This window comes from Dermochelys coriacea, chromosome 6, assembly GCF_009764565.3.
Source record: "Dermochelys coriacea isolate rDerCor1 chromosome 6, rDerCor1.pri.v4, whole genome shotgun sequence".
Taxonomy (NCBI): Eukaryota; Metazoa; Chordata; order Testudines; family Dermochelyidae; genus Dermochelys; species Dermochelys coriacea.
Window position 1 is genome coordinate 57475988 of NC_050073.1, and position 16051 is coordinate 57492038.

Below are 16051 nucleotides of genomic sequence, written 5' to 3' on the forward strand. Positions count from 1 at the left end.
CTTTTGGGTGTACATATTTCCCTCCCCCCCCAAGTGAATTCTTCCCTTTTAAAAGAGTAAAGCCAGCATTCCAAATCAGAGTTAGAGAATCAAATAGTAAAATATATTAAACAAAAAACCAAAACATGATATAGAGGATAGAGAGTGTATTGAGTATTGGAAACTATTGTTATGTCTGCAGATTTCCTAGACAAATTATAGCTAATTATTCCTCCTTGAGCACCCTGGGAGTATAATTATGGGATAGGGATTTTCTTGCCTCACCTAAAAGACTGAGAAAGTATCAGGCTGTCGTTTCTTGTTGTTGCTGTGGGTCACCATGCCCTCATATCCAGATTATTGCTCCCAGCTCTGTTGCAGGTTCACGTGTCTCGCCACCATCTCTTGCCTCCAGCAGATGGCTATGGAGTGATAAGAGGGATAGCGGTCCAGAAATGGAAGAATTGGCAGGTAGTAAGAGGCTTCTTGGCCCATCATGTCTTTCTTTCTACTCCCTCCCACCCTACCCCAGGCCTCTGTTTTATAGGGCCAGAAGATATTTCAGCATGCACCAATCCATATTTATCTTTGTATCGTTAAACAAAGATAAATGTGCATGTTTTCCTGATAGTCAAGGACTAGTTGTTTCATATAAAAATCTCTCCTAGTTAGAAAGAGTGGCTTCCTCTTCCTTCATTATATAGGTTCTTCATAGGCAGGCATAGTCTTAACCCCCTCCGTTGGTCATGAAAACTACTGGGGACATTAGGCCAACAAGAATAAACAAACCAACAAATATGAGCTATATGTCATGCTAAATGCTCCATATGCTTTCACAAGCAGTGCTGTTATAGTTGGACAGTATTGCAAGTATGGTCCCTCATCCTACCAAAAATGAAAAATCACATGATGTAAGGGCTTCTCCCTGAGTAAGAAGAATCAAGGCATGCAGACTGCCGTCCTAGATTTACAAATGGGAGCAATAGAACCTGTCCCTCTTCTACAGAGCAAATAAGGCCTTTACTTCATATTGTATCGAGTTTTAAAAAAAAGATCAGAAGGCTACAGAGCAGTTCTCTGCTTCAAGTACTTGAATAGGTACATGAAAAAATAAAAATTCAAGATGGAGACCTTAAAATCCATATTAGTCTCTATCAAAACAACAAACTCCATGTCATAAGTAGATTTTAGGCTATCTATCTACGTATCCCAGTTTGACACTCTCACAGGTGCTTGCTAAGCTTTGTTTTTAGATCATGACACTACTAGTACAAGCCCATGCCAATTAGAATGTTAACATCACTGCAAATATTTACAAAATGCTGTTGGTGATGCTGGCAGTTCTCAGACAGAAAGGGGTCCATGTGTTTCACCAGTTGTATATTCCTGAAGAGGAGGCTGAATCCTTCCTCGTCAATATATTCATGTAACTTCTTTCTAATTCACTGGGACATATTAGGGTCTCTAAGCCCTGGTCTACACTACGAGTTTAGGTCAAATTTAGCGGTGTTAGGTCGATTTAACCCTGCACCCGTTCACATGACCAAACCTGTCTTGTCGACTTAAAGGGCTCTTAAAATTGATTTCTGTACTCCTCCCTGGTGAGGGGAGTAGCGCTAAAATCGACCTCGCTGGGCCAAATTTGGGGTAGTTTGGATGCAATTTGACGGTATTGGCCTCTAGGAGATATCCCAGAGGGCTCCATTGTGACAGCTCTGGACAGCACTCTCAACTCAGATACACTGGCCAGGTAGACAGGAAAAGCCCCGGGAACTTTTGAATTTCATTTCCTGTTTGGCCAGCTTGGCGAGCTGATCAGCACAGGTGGCCATGCAGAGCTCATCAGCACAGGTGACCATGGAGTCCCAGAATTGCAAAAGACCTCCAGTCTGGATCTAATGGGAGACACTGGATCTGATCTCTGTATGGGGAGAAGAATCTGTGCAGGTAGAACTTCGTTCCAAAAGACGAAATGCCGATATATTAACCAAAATCTCCAAGGACATGATGGACAGAGGCTACAAAAAGGACACACAGCAGTACCGTGTGAAAGTTAAGGAGCTGAGAAAAGCCTACCAAAAACCAAAGGATGCAAACAGTCACTCTGGGTCAGAGCCCCATATATGCTGCTTCTATGATGAGCAGCATGCAATTCTAGGGAGCGCCCCTACCACTACCCCACCACTGTCCATGGACACCTGCAAGGGGGGAGTCTCACACAACAAGGAAGAGGATTTTATGGATGAGGAAGATGAGGAGGAGGTTGAGGATAGCGCACAGCAGGCAAGCGGAGGATCTGTTCTCCCCGGCAGCCAGGAACTGTTCATCACCCTGGAGCCAATACCGTCCCAAGGTGGGCTCCTGGACTGTGAAGCCGGAGAAGGCACCTCTGGTGAGTGTACCTTTGTAAATATAATACATGGTTTAAAAGCAAGCATTTAATGATTAATTTGCCCAGAAGACTTGGGATGCATTCGTGGCCAGTACTGCTACTGGAAAAGTCTGTTAACGTGTCTGGAGATGGAGCGGAAATCCTCCAGGGACATCTCCATGAAGCTCTCCTGGAGGTACTCCAAAAGCCTTTGCAAAAGGTTTCTGGGGAGGTCAGCCTTATTCCGTCCCCTATGGTAGAACACTTTTACCATGCCAAGCCAGTAGCAAGTAGTCTGGATTCATTGCAGAACAAAGCATTGCAGCAAATTGGGCCGGGCTTTGGTGGCATTCAAGCAACATCTGTTCTTTATCTCTTTGTGTTAGCTTCAGGAGAGTGATATCATTCATGGTCACCTGGTTCAAATATGGAAAATTTGTTTAAGGGGACATTCAGAGGTGCCCATTCAGGGGATCAGGAGAGAAGAGGATACTGATAGGTTAGCAGAAGGGAGAGGGATAGAAAGATTGTTTCCCTACCTCAGGGCTTAGGAAAGAAGTACCTTTCCAAGCAGCCAGGGGAGAATTTCATGTTTTTGGTAGTGCATATAAAATTGAACTTTTAACTGGAAATGTTCAAACAAAAATCAGGATTATTTTTTCAGGTTAGTTTAGTTCCTGAATGTCCCATCAAGGAGCCTAAATAGATCGGGTTGGGGGAATGGAAGGGGAGTGGTGTTGGCTTGAGTTTTTTTACATGAGAAATCAATGTTTCTCAGGCTGGGCCTCATACTAAATGTGCCCAAATCCACGCTGGTCCCTGCACAGAGAATAGAGTTCATAAGGGCTCTCTTGGATTCTGTGCAAGCCATGGCATCCCTGTCCTAGCCATGCTTCCAAGCCTTCAGGGCCATTATCAAGAACCTTCGCCAGTTCCCCACAACGATGTCCAGAAACTGTATGAAGCTGCTGGGGCATATACATGGTCCAGCATGCCAGACTACATCTCAGACCCTTCCAGGCGTGGTTAGCTCAACTGTACAGACCCAGCCGAGACCCACTGGACAGGATAGTTACCCTTCCTCCTCCCATTCTTGAGTCTCTACGTTGGTGGCTATGGCTGCAAGTGGTCTGTGCGAGAGTTCCCTTTGCCAAACCGCAACCTACCATGTCACTGGTCATGGACACCTCAGCCCTGGGTTGGGGAGCACACCTAGGCAGTATCAGAATTCAAGGCCTATGGTTGCAGGCAGAACTATCGCTGCACATCAGCGTGTGGGAGTTGAGGACGATCTGTCTGGCATGCCGAACGTTCCAGAACCATCTTGGAGGTAGATGTGTGTCAGTGCTCACAGACAACACCATGGTGATGTTTTGTATAAACAAACAGGGTGGTGCTTGCTCCTCTCCCCTGTGCCAGGAAGCCCTAGAGCTCTGGGAATTTTACATCGCCAACTCGATACACATACAAGCGTTGTACCTCCGATGGGTGCAGAACAAGCTAGCCGACTGACTCAGCCACTCTTTCCTTAGTCATGAATGGTCCCTCAGGCTGAATATTGCCCTTTCAGTTTTCCAGAAGTGGGGCTTTCCCCACATAGACCTGTTTGCGACATGGAGCAACAGGAAGTGCCAGCGGTTCTGCTCCTTTCTGAACCACAGCCTGAGCTCCATTGCACACATTTTTCACCTCGTGGATGAGTCACATGCTCTATGCATTCTCGTCCTTCCCTCTCATGCACAGAGTTCTCCTCAGTGTCCCCCAGGACAGGGCTTCGTTGATCTTCATAGTGCTGGCGTGGCCCTGCCGGCACGGTTCACCACACTGTTAAGCCTGTCGGTCAACAGACCAGTAACCCTTCCCTTTATGCCCGGACCTCATCACTCAGGATCACGGCAAGCTCCAGCACCCCAACCCGGAGTCCCTCCACCTCATCGTGTGGAAACTCCTTGGTTGAACTCGTTGGAGCGCCAGTGTTCGGACTCAGTGAGAGAAGTTCTCCTGGGAAGTAGGAAACCTTCCACCCAAGCCATGTATCTGGCAAAGTGGAAGCAGTTTTCTATTTGGTCCTTGCAGAAGGTCGCACCGCAGCAAGCTCCAATTCCCCTAGTTTTGGACTACTTACTGGACCTGAAGCAACAAGGGCCAGCAATATAATCTATAAAAGTGCCCCTGGCCACCATCTCTGCTTTTCACCCAGAGGCAGCAAGTAAATCAGTCTTTGAAAATCCCATAGTGGATCGATTCCTCAAGGGCTTGGATAGGCTTTACTCCCGCGTGCAGCAGCCCGTTCCTCAGTGGTACCTCAGCCTAGTCTTGTCCAGGCTCATGGGCCCTCCATTTGAGCCCATAGCCATCTGCCGTCTCTCCTATCTCTTTTGGAAGGTTGCCTTTCTGGTGGCTATAACATTGGCCAGAATGGTCTCTGAGCTCAAAGTGCTTACCTCCGAGACCCCCATACTGTCTTTTACAAAGACAAGGTTCAGCTTTGTCCTCACCCTACGTTTCTGCCCAAAGTGGTCTCCCAGTTTCATATGAATCAGGATATATTTTTACTGTTCTTTTTCCTTAAGCCTGATGCCACTGGAAGAGAGCAGATGCTCCATTCCCTTGATGTCAGGTGTGCCCTAGCCTTCTACATTGAATGCAAAAAGCCATTTTGTAAGTCACCACAGCTCTTTATTGCAATCGCCAAAAGGATGAGAGGGCTTCTCATCTAATCCCAGCGCAATCCCTGGATCATGTCCTGCATTAGAACGTGCTACGACCTGGCCAAAATTCCACTTCGCCATTGACTGCGCACTCCACAAGAGCTCAGGCTTCGTCCGCAGCTTTCCTTGTGCACATCCCTGTTCAAGACATATGCAATATGGCAATGTGGTCTTCCATCCACACCTTCACCTCACATATACCATCACCCAACAAGCGAGAGATGATGCAGCATTCGGCAGGGCAGTCATACAATCATCAACCAGATGAACTCCGACCCCTCCTCCAGAGAAACTGCTTGGGAGTCACCTATTGGAATGGACATGAGCAAGCACTCGAAGAAGAAAAAATGGTTGTTTACCTCTCATAACTGTTCTTCAAGATGTGTTGCTCATGTCCATTCCAAATACCACCCACCTTCCCTCCGTTGGAGTCTTCTGGCAAGAAGGAACTGAATAGGGGGTGGGTTGGCAGTGTTCTATATACACTGCCATGAGGGTGCCACTCCAGGGGGCTCCATGGCTGACCCGACATGTACTGCTATGGGAGAAACCTTCCGACGATCATGCATGCGGCATGCGCACACACCTATTGGAATGGACATGAGAAACACATCTCGAAGAACAACAGTTACGAGAGGTAGGTTACCATTTTTTCAATTTGGATGAGTCCTTAAGACTCTGCTATGAGGGTTTCTCTAAACTTAATCCTGTTTTTAAAAGAGCATGAATGAGGTTTCCTCTGGATCTGATAGGTTTCCAGCTTTCTTACAGTACTTTCACTTTTTTCTTTATCCTTTTAGGATGGGTACCTGATTTGGACCAAGCTAAGGCAACTATGACTGAAGCTATCAGATCACATCTGCTCTTAATCATTGGTTGAGAAATACAAATATTTATTTTTTATTTTGAAAACACAGTGTGTGTGGGTATGGGTATGTAAATGTATAATTTTTAGGGCAGATTATATGTCATACTTTCTTGGTTTATCATGGACTCAGCAATTATTGTAATTTTTTTTTAAAAAAGTCACAGCTCCTAAGTAATCTTGGCTTTGGATTTGTTCAACAAATGATTGATAAAATGTACCTTTAGTTTCAGATGAGGTTTTTTTTTCTTTTCTGTAATTAGTAATTTCTAACACAAATGCTTCTTAGGTCTTGTCACCTAGTTTTCTGATGATGGCTATACAGTATTTCTCCGTTTGGCTGCATTTGCAATTCTTGTTGCTAACAGTGGAAGTGTTAGTACTGATCTTTTTCTGTAGCAGTACAACCACTTGCTTGTCAGTGGTCTTCAACACCACTCTTTCACATTGCTATGTTGCCACAAATACTATAAGGTGATGGGATAGGCTATGTCACTAGTGTGTCCACTTGGAGTAAGGAGGAATTCAGACTAGTGGATTCCAAATCTCACCTTTCCCTAAATGATTCCAACAACTTGGAAGATGAGCTTCATCTGACAGGCTGAAGGTACTGGTTAAGTGCTCTGCCATTTGCTGAAGGAAGCAAGTGATTGGTAAGGTAAAATACTACACTGGACTGGGTGCACACACACACACGTATACATTTTCTCAAACTAGGTCTTTCATTGTGGATGAAAATATCTATATATTACAACTACGAACAATTAAATTTGTTTGCCCACACACACTCAGAATCCAGGATTCTTAGACTGCTACAGCACTGGAAATCACTATCATCTCCTAGGATAGAATACTGGCACAGTGAATAAAGTGACATGGCAGTTCTTAAGAGTAGCATAGTAGAATGGAAAAACTCCACAGATGTGCCATTTAATCTTTCTGCTTTTAGGTCTAGAAACTTATAGAATGATTGTATGGGGAGTTTTATTAATAGATTTGGTGAAACAGTGCTGACAACTGTTGCTAGATTGATGTCATTGTTGTATGACGACCATTTGATTGTGTGGTATTTCATCCAACTAGAATGTTCCATATGTGTTCTTTCCCTAATTTCCTACCACTTTTTTTGCTGTACTCTTTGCTGTTTTTTTCCTGAAATTTCTTATAACCTAAAGCCCTGAACAGATGTGAAATATTATCTTAGACATGATTAATATGGCTTTATAGTAGATAGATATAGTTTTTTCTTATCTGATTGCAATTGTATGTCTTCCCCCTCTTACTTACAGAGGAAAACATTTAATCAAAAAAGGTCAATACTGTGAAATGATTTGAAAATCCAGTTTATTTAGCATTCCTAATATTTAATAGCAAATAATTCTCACACTCCTAAACTCTCAGGTAGAAAAGTGACTCTGAAGTTGCTCTCTTAAAAGGCAACAGTAATCTTCATCTTCTCCCCTACACTTGAGGTTGCACAGGTCTTATTAGGGCATCATTTGAAGACAATGGGATTGCTCTGAAGCCTCTGCAGTTGGTTCATATTTAACAATTTTAAGGATGATGCACATGCTGGAAAAGAATCCTGTTCACTCTCCTAAAACTGTATTGATATTTTGCAGGGCTGACTTTGGAAAAATATTACTGTTAGCTAAGACTTTCAAAGGAGCCTGAGGAAGTTAGGAATCCAGCTCCCAAAGAATTTCAGAGTTGGGTTCCTAACTTTCTTAGGCTCCTTTGAAAATTCCATACCTTGTTATGAAAGTAAATAGGCCATGAATACACACTGAGCAGACTTGCTGAGTGAGAAGTTGCTATTTTTACAGTAATTTTTCAGAGTAAATCTTCACTTTAAGGACATTCTCTCAAATATATAGTATTTAATTTCCTCTGAGTTGCAACCCTCTCCGCCCTTTTAAAAATCTGAAAAGTGGCTCTTTAGCTATCTTAATGACATACATTTTTGAAAAGGTAAAAGTTGAAGCTGTCACTACATTTTGTTTTTTTTTTTCAGTTCACCACCACTATAGAAAAAAATGAATCCTAATTGTGGAAGCATGTACCTATATCACAGAGATTTCTCAGTTTTATGATATGCTTTATACTACAGATAATAATGGTGTTGGTTACAAATCACTGTGGTCTGCTGGCAGGTTGGTGTTATGCTGAAATATTTCATAATTGACCCAAGAAACTGATATTTAAATGCAACCTAAGACCACCTGCATGCATGCAATATGTAATTTTTTCTTATGCTAGTGTGCACACCTTTATTTTGTTATATTTGAACTCCTTGAACCACTTTTGGAAAACTATTTTTTGTAAATGTCTAGTCATCTTGCAAGGTCTTTTCTTAAAATATGAAATATTTCTAAAGCAGCTTGAACAAACTTGACAGGACATTAATATTAAACTTCAAATAACAAACACTGGTTTTTAAAAAACATGAATGGTAGTTTGATAAATTGTATGAAATGAGTTGTTTCCACTTACATAATTTCCTTATGCTTATTTGAGACAGAACTATACACTTTTTAAAATTAGATTTCAAGATCAAGACGGGGACCTTATCTGCCTTGTGGTTTTACTTTAACACAATAGTGCCCAGACCCTGATGGGGCCTCTTGATGTTAATGTAATATAAATAATAACTACAGTTGTTAACATTCTGAGGAGTAAAAATAATATTTGCCTCTAAGTTGCTTGCAAGCAAGTCTTTAAACCACGATTTGAGGACTTCAGTAGCTCAGACATAGGTTAGAGTTTTGTTACAGGAGTGGGTGGGTGAGATTCTGTGGCCTGCGTTGTGCAGGAGGTCAGATTAGATGATCATAATGGTCCCGTCTGACCTTAAAGTCTATGATTCTAGGTAAGCAAACTGGCATTATTTTCAGAAAGCACCAGGTGCCATTTTCAACTGTCTGACATTAACAGTAGAGAGCCTTTTCTAAATATGTCAAGTTGCTCCCCTGCACTTTATGAACTAGTGTCATTTCCTCCACCATGCCCTGCCTAGAAGATAGACATTTAAAAAGAAGTAATTCTATTACTTACTTAAGTAATTAAGGTCAATTAAGTATTAGAGAGGGCCAGCCAGGGCTTTGTGAATGTTGTAAGAGGAAAGACTGATGGTGCTTATAGATCTGAAATTTGGCAGCCTGTAATAAAGTTCCATTTCAATAAATTAGACTGTAGACCAGGGAGGATTGGAAACGTCTCTGGTTTTCCCACACTTTTTCTTTTCTTCCCTTCCTCTATTTTCAATCTTTTGATTTCCAGTTCTGTTCACTTATAGTGATGGATCCCAGCAGCTTTTTATATATATAATTTATGCAGCAATTTACATTTGTAAAGGAGAGAATACTCTATACATATAAATATACATTTTTAATACTGTACTCTAAAGTTTTGTAGAGCAGGTACAAGACTGTCTATTATTTACTGCAGTAGCAGCGGACAGGGTTAAATCCTGGCCTCATTCAAGTCAATGGAAATTTTACCATTGATTTGAAAGAGGCCAAGATTTCACACAGGGTCTTTAACACCATTTTTCTGATTGAGCTGACTAGAAGGTTGCACACTTCATTGCTTCTGAGGCATCAATTTTGAGGGAAGAGGCTTCTAGTATAAGGCACTCATTTCTCTCACTCTGGGAGTGGCAGTTTTCTGTCACCTGATCCTATGCTCTCTCCACTACACTTCATACTAGGAGCTCTCTAACTTTTGTGATTTGCATTCATGACTTATGACTTGCTCTACTTGGGGGATTCCTAGCACTTGTGTTTAGCAGCCGTGGAGCAAGTTTCTGTTGTCAAAATTTGCTTGTCTCATTGCTGTGGGAAAGTACTGCTTGTGTGCTGTTCTTTGGAAATGGGATGTAGTATATGTGGTCATATATTGCAGAGGTTAGTTCTTTCAGCCTCTCTGGAATGCCATAGTTTACAACTTAACGACTCCAGCATTTTTCTCCATCAGCTAGCCATGGATGAAAGAACCTGAATCCTAAGGGTAAGGTCATAGGAGAATCTTTGAAAAAATCGAAGACAACCTTGACCACTACCAGGAGTTAAAAGGGAATGTAACACCTTGATTTATAATAAGGCAATACCTACACTGTTCTCCTTGTTCTCCTAAGGCATATAAGGGTATGTCTACACTACAAAGTAAGACAAAAAAGTTTGTTAGGGGCTGGGAGAATAGAGAACAGTTTGGGGAGAATCTTGACCTTAACTTGGCAGTCAACATAATTCTAGGTCAGACTAGTCCAAAATGGAGCTTCTCATAGGAGGAAGATTACAGAGTACTACAAGAAAATTGATTTGTACCATGATGGACAGACGGGTGTTGTGCCTACGATGCTAAGGCTACATGATAATGTTGTTTCAAGTAGTCTTGGCTCTGAGATGCAGGTGTGTAGCATTCCCAACTTCAGACAATATCTCACCCTCACTTCCTCTTCCCCTGAACAATAAAAAACACAACATGAAATCAGAAAACCCATGAAAACAGCTATACTTTACTCAAATCGGCATTCACACAGCAGATAGGGTTTTATACTCCATCTTTTCCTTGATTCCCAGGTGCTCAAAGGAAGACAGTTGAACTAGATCCTGAACATAGTCGTGCGAGTGCTGCGGGAGGGCAGCCCAGCTGCTTAGGGGTGGGGGCGGGCAGGCGGAAGCGTGCAGCCTGGGACCCCTGCTGGTGTTGGGGGGATTGGGGGGTCGGCAGGATCCCTGCCTGATTCCTCACCTCCCCACCCCATCAGCAGCAGAGTTTCGATGTGGGAGGTGGAAGGAGGTTGCGGCACGGGATGGGGTGAGGCGGGCTTTGGGCGGCATTTACCTGGGCAGAAGCGGCAACATCCCCCTCGCTCAGCTGCTAGGCGGAGGCGTAGCCAGGCAGCTTTGTGCACTGCCTCTGCTCAACTCCCATTGGCTGCAGTTCACTTGGATATGGGAAGGTATCTCAGAGCAGCTTCACTAGTCAGTCCTCCACCATGCTGTAGGATGCAAATATATGAGCTTAATTTGAGCTTTAAAGCATTAATTTAAGCATCCCCTTGAATAGTTGGATGGGTGTACTTTTTATCCCTGATAGTCTTCATAATTGCAATTACTTTTGCACAAAAAATTTTAGAACTTGGAAGAGTGCCTGTTGTGGAAAGTAAAATACTGTGGAACAAGGATTTAGTAGTATTAAGAACAAACTCTGCATCTGTTTCCCAAAGTGTGAACTCCATGTTCCTATAGTCATGGCATAATGTTGCCTACTGTGTGTTTTTATCCAAAGCACCCATCAGAAAAACAGTGGCATACTTTGAAGTGAGAAGCTTTCTCAAGATTTTCTTGGACCAGACTATAGCTTTCCGATGTTCCCTCTCTTTTATCCATGTTCTACCACTTGGCAGCTAAGGACAAGAAAGTCTCAAAGGCATTAATTTACAGAAGGATAAAGAGAAGCATTTGAAAAACATACTTTACTCCTTTTTTGTGGTGCAGGACTCTCTCCCTAAAAGTCATGATGTTTACATGGACAGAAGGGAGGTAATATCTTTCATATGAAGAAATATACAAGCAATAAAGTGGTCACTTGTCAGTCCATTCACCAAATTGTACTAGTTATGCAATTCCACCTCTAGCAGAAGATCCTAGATACAGTGGCTTGTTAGTGATTAGCCAGAGGGGTACTCTTTTATGAATATGTAGTAATATCTGTTGAATTTTTCTTCATTGCTTCACACTACTGCTTAAATCCTGCTGTTAAAGAACTATGTGCTTTCCTGCACAAGAGAAAAATAACATATTTTTGCTTACCTGAAAATTTCCTTTCTTCCAGTGGGAAAGTCCACAGATTCAGCCCCACCATGGACAAGTCTTGAGATTTCTTTTTGTGGGGGCCCGGGTCTTCTGGGAAAGAGGAGTAGACACTCTTCAGTAAATTAGGTTGACAGGACTAAGCTGATTATAGAATACAATTTGTTAAATCAGCTAGTTGCCTGAGAACAGCTATGGAAGTTATTTTGAATTGCCAGTCTTCAGAGGTCGGATGAATCCCTTCCTAACAGCTATTGACAAGTCTGGTTCTGTTTCCTTAGCAGGACACAGGCTGAAGTCCCACAGTTAAAGATTTGTGGACCTTCGTACCACAAGAAAGAACGTTTTCAGGTAAACACAGATGCATTTTTCTATTCTCCTTCCCCCACAACCAAACAGTCAAATATATTAATTTGGTCACTCATTTTTACTTCCTACCTCTTTGTGGGATTATTCTGTTTCTGCTGCAGCCACCCGTGTTGCTCGTCTTCCGGTAGATGGGCCCTCTAAGTCTCCATGTTCTTTCACCTCTACTACAGAAAGTGCAGCAGTTCCAGATGTTTTGCTCTCTCCCCTTCTAAACAAATTAGTGGTGGATGGTCTGCTCTGCTTTCTGTGGCCCATTTCCCTCACATTGAAAAGATTCATGTGTTAAGTGAGGACAGAAACAACACTGGATGTGAGGTCCACTGGAGCTGGGAGTGGTGGGTTAGGACATTTTCTGGTATGGGAGAGCAGAGGTTGAATTACCAGCCTAGTGCCAGAGTCCTAAGGCAGGAGTTCAAAATCCAATACTGTCTTGGGCATGCTGTAAGTTTTGGCAGCTAAATCTATTGTGCTTTATTCTGATCGGCTTTTTTGTATGTGCTACCATTCTCTACAGACATTGGTTATTATAGCATAATATTCAAAATTGACTAGAAAAGGATTTGTTTATCCTAAGGGTGATGTAACTGGAGGTTTGTAATGTTTGATGCTGCAGTGTCACTAACATAGACAAAGTCTTAATTACAGCTAGTAAATTAGTCTTCACAACCTGCATCTGTTCCAGGCATGTGACCAATTTCTAATGGAATTGCTGTTGGAAATCATACAACAGGAACTTGAACAGATGTTCAGTGGATGTTGGTGTATAGCAGACTGCTACCTCTGCTTTGAGTATTCAAGCATATCTGGCAGCACTTTTATATTTTATATACAGCATTTTCTGGGTGAATGAGTTGTATTTTAACAATAACCTCTGCTTGCTGTATCCCAAAATATGTAAAAAGAAGAAGATAGAATAGTGTTCAGAGGCTAAAAGTGTGACCTAGAAGTAATAGTGCAAAGCCCTTGCAATACTTGCAGATTTTCTTTAGAACAAACTGTTTCTTACTATGAAGTTTGATAGAGAATTGACAGCACCTCCTCAGTCTGTTCTTAAAAACCTCTGATGATGGGGATTCCATAACTTCCCGTGGAAGCCTGTTCCATATCTTAACTTCCCTTGTAGTTAAAAATATTTTCCTAATATCTAATCTAAATCTCCCTTACTGCAGATAAAATCTATATTTACTTGTCCTTCCTTCAGTGGACATTTGTTCAATTCAGTGATCAGTTGTTCTCCATTGTTTTTATAATAGATCATAATATATTTGAAGATTATCAGGTTCTTCCCCTGCCCCGTCATCTTTTCTCAAAACTAAACATGCCCAGTTTTTTTTAACCTTTCCTCATAGGTCAGGTTCTTCTTTGAGTGATGGTCTCTATAGTATTCCACTGAGGGTTAAACGCATGTGTCCAGAGCCAGAGATTTTGCACCCTTGCTCTACCTCATGGTTTTGTCCGAAGTGATAAATTGCGGAGTGAACCAACAGCACCCTCAGTTCCTTCTCATCTCCATATGGTGTGAGTCGGAGCCTCTGCTGTTTTGATAGGGGGAATCTACCTTATGTCTTGTGATGTACTTTCTAAAATACAGAAAAAAAGACTTATATTCTTGTAAATAGTATTTTTGTTATTTTTGTAGTGTTTTTAGTGTTAGTAGTAGTTTTTAGGATTTTAAGACTTTGGGATGCCATTTTGCCAATCTCCCACTTCCCTCCCTCTGCCCCCAGTACCCACGCCTGAATATTAGATTATGCCGAAGAAGCAAGATCTGCCCTTGCTTGTTCTTGGTTAGCGATGAGCACCAACGCCACCTTTACTGTTTGGGGGAAGCCCACATTGCATCCAGGTGCGGTATATTCCTCTCCTTCCCAAGCCGAACCCAGGAAGGCCAGTCTCTCTGCCTCAAGAAGCACCTCATGAAGGTTGCCAGGAGGCCGCAGTCAGATCCAGGCTGGGGAATCCTTCCCTTTACATTGGCCTGAGTAATCAAGAAGCATACCTCCCACTGTGGAGCTCCAGTCCAGTTCTGCTGGTACGAGTGCTATGGATATTGTGCCAGGGTCTTGTCGTGAAGCAAGGAAGCATGCAGTAAATCTTCCTCCAGACCCAAGAAGGATACCTCTTCATCCATAGTTCTAGCCACAGAGAAGCAGCGCATTCCAAGACTCACAAATTCGTTAAGAAGTCGCACACACCGTCTGATCCATTGGTTCCATCCACGGAGCCATGTACTCCTTCCAGGTCAGCACCACCAAATTCAAGGGAACCTTCGGTTTTGAGGCAGTCCTCCGTTCTAGCTCCAGTTCCAACTGTGGAGTATGAACTATTGACACTGGGGAGACTCGAGTCATCCCCTGAGCCAAAGGTGAGGTCTCTGTGTCTTCAAGTGCCATCACCTCTTAGGGGGGTACGTTCTCCTACCTTAGATTTGCCTCCTTCAGTTCATGTTCCCACCCGTTCCCCTCTGGCTCCTGCGGTTCTGCCAGTTGCAATGGCCCCGCCATTCAAACTGGACTCTGATTTTTTGGCATTGGAGGATTTGGACGGCACGTAGAGTTCGCCCCTTCTGTATGATATGATTACCCTAAGGTTCCGCTGACTCAGTGGCAGTACCCTCCCTTTCCCCAGCAATGGAGCCATGGTACCCCACTCCTTAGGGCCCTCCACAGCAACCGCTGGATCTGCCTGGTTGGCTGAACTCGGGGTTGTGGCCACAGTATCTGCCTTCATAACCTTTTGGCTCCCCTTGAGGAGTCCCTGACCTCACCTCTTCGACTGTCATCAAGTAGGCATTCTGAACCAATGTTGGAGAATACTTCACTTAGTCAAACTCTGATGGTACTGCTGTAACCGGACCAGTTCTCTTTGTTGTCTACAGATGCTGCAGTGTCTTTGACTCGCTCCTTGCCACCAGATGACTACCATCAGGTCCAGGGACTGTTATGTAGGGTGGCTGATGCCCTCCACATTCCACTGGGGGAAGTCCAGGACAAGCAACACCAGCTGCTTTGTACCTTACACACCTCAGTACCGGCCAGAGTCATTCTATCAATCAACAGTGCCATTCTTCAATTGGCCCAGACTGTCTTGCACACTCCAGCCACTTGCACACCCCACTCCTAAGGGGGCGGAGAAGAGATACTGTGTACTTGCAAAGGGGTCTGAGTTTCTGTTCTCTCACCCCCCTCCACCCAATTCTCTTGTCATACAGGCAATGACAGAGCAGGCCCGACAACAGCACCCATGCTCCACCCTGGCAGACAAATAGGGCAAGCGACTGGCTTTTCTGGGTCGCAAGGTATTCTCTGCCAGCCTCCAATTTTGCATTTCCAATTACTTGGCTCTATTTGCTAAATACAACTTCTTTACTTATGGCAAGTTGGTGAACTTTGCAGACAGACTTCCCCAGCAGGATCAAGCCTGCTTCCAGGCTATCCTACAGGAGGTGAAACTAGTTGCAAGGACAACACTCTAGGCCACAGTGGATGTGGCACACTTCTTCGCACACAATGGCTATGGGGATCGTCTTGTGGAGGGAGTTATGGCTGCATTCGTCAGATTTTCCAAGGGAAGTCCAGAATACCATAGAGAATGTCCCTTTCAATGAGTTTTATCTCTTCAATTAGAAGACTGACGATTCCTTCCACCCCCTCAAAGAGCCACTCTGCAGTCACTGGGTATATACACATCAGCACTCAAGTGCAAATTTTACTGCTCGCTACTGGCACAATGTTTTAGAGTTCCCTAATTCTTCCATCAGTGGTCCTATGATCCTCCTTGCAAATGGCAGAAGACCCAACAACCCCGCTTTCTGGGTTCATTGTCACAACGTGCAGCATCTCATACTCTGTCTTTGCAGAGGGGATATTTCTGAGCTGCCATCCATCCTGGATCATGCTGTACACTCAACATCTTTGAGGGCATCTAGCACTCTTTTTAC

The 16051-nt window shown here is 43.3% G+C and overlaps 1 protein-coding gene across 22 annotated transcripts in view; it reads left to right on the forward strand.

Annotated features, from left to right (window-relative positions):
* GPHN (gephyrin) overlaps window positions 1-16051 on the forward strand; it is a 544780-nt gene that overhangs the window by 70006 nt on the left and 458723 nt on the right. For 4 of the 22 annotated variants that reach the window (XM_043517379.1, XM_043517384.1, XM_043517391.1 and 1 more), the window contains exon 2: window positions 5862-5936. The exons of the other annotated variants lie outside the window; for them this stretch is intronic. In XM_043517379.1, coding sequence (XP_043373314.1) covers window positions 5862-5936 — 75 coding nt within the window. The remainder of the gene's footprint in view (window positions 1-5861; window positions 5937-16051) is intronic. 22 annotated transcript variants of the gene reach the window in all.